Source organism: Penaeus vannamei, chromosome 37 (assembly GCF_042767895.1).
Source record: "Penaeus vannamei isolate JL-2024 chromosome 37, ASM4276789v1, whole genome shotgun sequence".
Taxonomy (NCBI): Eukaryota; Metazoa; Arthropoda; class Malacostraca; order Decapoda; family Penaeidae; genus Penaeus; species Penaeus vannamei.
In genome coordinates this window covers 14,317,479-14,322,478 of record NC_091585.1, presented here as the reverse complement: position 1 = coordinate 14,322,478, position 5,000 = coordinate 14,317,479, and the positions used below count along the sequence as shown (strand labels likewise).

The following is a 5,000-nucleotide window of genomic DNA, read 5'->3' as shown; positions in this document are numbered from 1 at the left end:
CTTACATTGGTTGTTTCTTTTTATTTTTATCATCTTGTCTTTTATATCTTTTATTTTTATTTTATGTATATACAAACCTACAATCCCCTTCCCCAAGCAGCAGGTCGTTAGTGAAGGTGAGGTGGCGGCACTCCTGGAAGCCGTTGTGTGGCAGTATTCATCCCTCCAAAGCCTTGCGCAAGCCCTGGCTGAGACGTACTATATCCTAGAGGCTCAGAGGCTCGATGGCTATGGTCAGGAAACCTTTATGGCACGGGTGAGTGGCAGAGAGACTGACATTCTGTTAGTTTTGTATTTCGTATTTTTCTTTCTTTCTTTGGTAATTTTGTCATTTTTATTTTCATCACCTTTTTTTCTTATCTTCTGCTTCTTTTTTCCCCCATTTTTCAGGTTCCATCATTATTTGGACACATGATTGTAATTGTTAATGTGTTTAATATTGTTTTGTATTTGCATTTACTCAGGTCTTCATTTACTTTTATATACAAGTATCGGTACTAGATGTAGACCAGTGTAATACTCAAGCTTGAAATCCCTTCTCATGCAGGATGAACGGGGCAGTGAGGTGTACCTGGGGACCTCTCTCATCGGCATTGTGGTGCGGCCAGCCTCTGGACATACGCAGTTCTTCTATAGGCAAGTGGAGAGAGTTATCATCTTCTTTGTCCTTTTCCTCTTCTTCTTCTTTACATTAAATTTTTATTTTTAAATTCTCTTCTTGTTTTTCTTTACTTCTTTTGTTCTTTTTTTTCCTTTACTTTGTCCTTCTTTTCCTTTTCCTCTCTCTTTTTTTCTTCTTCTTCTTTTCTTGTCCTACTTCTTACTTATTTCCCTTCTTTTTCTTGTTTTCTTTCCCTTTAATTCTTTACTTCCTTTCTTATTATTTTATTCTTCTCTTTCTTCTGTTTTCTTTGTTTTCTTTATTCTTTGCTTCCTTTTTCTTCTTTTTTTCCTTCTTTCTAGTTTTCCATGGCTTCTTTTCTTCTTTTTTTCTACTTCTCTTTTTTCTTCTTTACTTCTTGCAGAATAATATCATCTATTTCCTAGATAGATGTGATATGTAAGTAGACTCAAGATATAACACAGCAGCAGTTCCTGAAAGACTGTAGTATTGGTGTAGTGCTTACACGACTCTGAGCCAGTTCTGTTTATTGATTGAAATGCATGATATTGAATGAATATAACTTGTGTTTATAAGTTTGTATCTATGTGCTGGTGAGTGTGAGAATGAGAGTAAGAGTGTGTTTTTTGTTTTGTTTTTGTTTGGTTGTTTGATTGCATATCTGTATGTGTGTTTTCATTTGACAGTAAGACTCACATCAGTTGATTTGATGCATTTTACAGATGGAATGACATCACTAATTTGGTGAACAACAAACGAACATTTGGCATTGAGTGCCAGCGCACGGATGAGACGGTTCACTTCACGTTTGATGAGCCAGATGCTGCCAAATATGTGTGGAAGATGTGTGTCAAGCAGGTATGAGACTAAGAGTAATTGTAGTAAGTACTTGTCATGTGAATTACCTTTGTTGAAAGGACTGAAGTCACTACATCAGTGAGCAAATGCTTTTGGAAGTGGACTTATAGATTGCTAATTATCTTTAGTTATGGTTTCCATTGTTCTAAAAGTTCTATAAAAGTACAATTAGCCTTATTACTTACACTAAACCTTTTGTAAGTTTAATGTGTTTCACCAAAGTTCAACTTGTTTAAGTTGTTAGGAAGATAAAGATGATTATTTTGATTTTATTGTAGATAATAGGATTATTATCGTCAACAGTTGTCATTATGGTTATTATTTTTAGATTGAAGTTGTTTTACTTATTCATTATACTAGTTTTTATTGTTTTTTACTTTTATTTTAGGTTAGGTTTAGATTTAATAATTTACTAAAATCAGATTACTTGATTTATGTATTCTTTATTACTGGTATTACGAATAACTGATTAATTCATTTTCAACACAGCACACATTTTACAAGCGAAAACAGGAGATGCTGGAGGGCAGCTCTGCCGCAGAAACACGCAGCCTAGCTATTCCTGACCTGCAGAGCTCCGTGATGACAGCGCAACTACACCACTCGCAGCACCTTAATGCCTCGCATGAAATGGTAGAGCATTTATTTTTCATTTCCATTTTTATTTTGCTTATTTATTTTTTCTCACTATTTCATTTTAGAAAGTTCCCTTTCTTTCTCTTTTATGATCTCATGAATTGTTTGTTTTCTTGAAGCATGTTGTGTGCTTCATTTTATTCTTTGAGTGATCTTTCATGTTGTAAGAAAAGCGTATATTAATCAGAAAATTTATAAACAAATATTTCTTTAGATCTCCTTAAATCTCATCAGATCTCTTTAAATCTTTCTGCATCTTATTGATAATTTCTGCACCAGGTGGATGGTCGAGGTGGTATGGGGGAGCTGACAATGCAGAGCTCAGGGGACCAGGGAGCCATGACCACCTATTCAAATACCTTGCCGCAGTTCGAGCTCTCCTACATACAGCAAGTGAGTTTTTTATTTTATTTTTTTTAATTGTTATTGTTATAGTAGATATTAGTTTTTTTTTTAATGTTTATTATTATTATGATAATTGTTTTAGCTACTGATTTGAATGTTATTATTATTGTTATTATTATTGTTATTATTTTTATTATTATTATTATTTTTTATTATTATTGTTATTGTTATTGTTGTTATTGTTATTGATTTTAATGATATTGATATCATTGATATAGTTATTGATATTTTTATCAATATTGATAATAACAATGATAATGATAATCATAATAGTGATAATGATAATGATACTTGTTGTTTTTATTTTGGATTTTTATTTTTATTATTATTTTTTATTATTTATTATTTATCATTTACTATTATTTATTATTTATCATTTATTATTATTCATTTTTTATCATTTATTGTTATTTATTATTCATCATTTATTATTATTATTATTATTATTATTACTTATGATTATTGTTATTATTTTTATGAGTAACAATATTGTCATCACTATTGTTATTACTATTACTATTATTATTATTATTGCTAATGATTGCTCTGAAAAGTATCTGATTATCTACATGCCTACTTTATTTATCTGCGTTTGTTTATATTCGTATAAAGAAAATTGGATGTCGATTTATATTTATGGAAAAGAGTTTATCTTTCTTTATTATATACTTACAAATTTACATGGATAGAGAACTAGACAAATAGATCATATATCTCTCTTTATGTTTATACTGTATGGAAATACATATCCATACTATTATTATTATTTTTTTTCACATTTAATGGCTTTCTGATATTTTTTGTGCCAGTCTGGTGATGCTGGGGGTCATCTTAGTGGTGCCCTTGAGTCGTCTAGCTCCCAGATGATAAGCGACCCCTCATATGGGATGCTGTCACAGTCGGCGTACTCCCTCAACTCCCTCCATCACCCACAAAACCCGGTGAGTTTAATTCTCTGGTGCCATCCTGTGGTCCGCGGTTTTGGTATGATCGAGTTCCTTGTCGTTAGAAGTGAGCTTGGTGACGTCATGAATTGGAGGTCAATGTTGGTATTGTTATTATTATTATCATTGTTATTATTATTATTATTGTTTTTTTATCATTATTGTTATTTGATTTATGTAGATAATCTTATTGTTATCTTTATTATTATTATTGCCCTTATTATCTTGAATATTACTAGTATTATTTACTATTGATTATTATTATTGTTGTATAGGTATATATATTTTGTTTGTTGGATTATGTCTTTGCTTTTGTGTTTTTGACTCATAATCCATAATTGATAATCAGCCATTTTTGTTTCTTTTTTTTCTTTACTTTGTTCCATTACCTCTGGTATCAGCGACTAATAACCAAAACCTGTTTCTTCCAAAGGTTGTATTGGCTTCCCATGGCCAGGTTTCACAGACGTCAGCCATGCAGCAGCAGCAGCAGTCACAACAGCAGCCACCCCCACAACAGCCACAGCCACAGCCTCCTCAGCAGCAGCAAACACAGCCAAGCCAACAGCAGCACCATGATGCAACTGGTCAGCAAGTGGCGTTGTATTCATCCAATCTCAGTCTTCCTTCCACGAGAGGCAGTTTCAGAAGGTACAAAATGCACATGCAGTTGATTTTAAGAGTTGCATATTATGACATTCATAACTATTGATGGATGGAAATACTTTTTAATTTTTTTTTTTATTATTATTTTTTTTTATAACGGTAATGGCAAGCCTATGGTGATAAGATTGCTATATGAAATAAAATGCGAGATACAGATACACTACTGGAAATAAGTCATGCTCCCCCAACTACTCAAAGTCTCATTTCTCTTCCCCTCTCTCTCTCCAGAACGCTCCTCCCGCAGTATCGACCTGCTCCCGACTACGAACAAGCTCTAGTACAAAAATATGGGCCTGGAGTCAATCCGGCCAACATCCGTGCCACAATGCTCTACTCCTCCCAGCCCGAGATCTCAAACAGACACGTGTTGGAAGGCCCCACTCAGGAATGTGAGGACTAAGCGGGTTTTTGTTGGTTGTGCTGTGGTGTGAAAGTTTACCTGCAGTCTGACGTTGATAGTGCAGAAGAAGAAGAAAGAGGAGAAATGGAATAGGATGATGAAAAGGGGTTAAAGAGATAATTAAGAAGGAGAAAAGGGGAGATGGAAGAGGATGATAAAAAGGGGTTAAATAGATGGTTAAGAAGGAGAAAATGGGAGATGGAAGAGGATGATGAAAAGGGGTTAAAGTGATAGTTAAGAAGGAGAAAAGGGGGAAATGGAAGAGGATGATGAAAAGCGTTAAAGGGAGTGTTAAGAAAAAAAGGGGGAAGTGGAAGATGATGATGATGATGAAAAGGGGTAAAAGAGATGTTGATATAGTAGGTGATTGTTTTACAATTAAACTTTTTACAGCTAAGATAATTAATTGTGCAGACTATAATTTTGATGAATCCTTGTATATTGACAAGGAATGTAAAAAACTAAAACT

General features: G+C 33.5%; 1 protein-coding gene across 1 annotated transcript in view; it reads left to right on the top strand.

Moving 5' to 3' along the window:
* Pez (protein tyrosine phosphatase non-receptor pez) overlaps nucleotides 1-5,000 on the top strand; it is a 41,998-nt gene that overhangs the window by 16,555 nt on the left and 20,443 nt on the right. Inside the window, exons 7-14 of the mRNA XM_027361453.2 lie at nucleotides 101-256; nucleotides 548-636; nucleotides 1,345-1,480; nucleotides 1,970-2,113; nucleotides 2,396-2,509; nucleotides 3,331-3,462; nucleotides 3,899-4,116; nucleotides 4,360-4,520. Of these exons, the coding sequence (XP_027217254.2) occupies nucleotides 101-256; nucleotides 548-636; nucleotides 1,345-1,480; nucleotides 1,970-2,113; nucleotides 2,396-2,509; nucleotides 3,331-3,462; nucleotides 3,899-4,116; nucleotides 4,360-4,520 (1,150 nt within the window). The remainder of the gene's footprint in view (nucleotides 1-100; nucleotides 257-547; nucleotides 637-1,344; nucleotides 1,481-1,969; nucleotides 2,114-2,395; nucleotides 2,510-3,330; nucleotides 3,463-3,898; nucleotides 4,117-4,359; nucleotides 4,521-5,000) is intronic.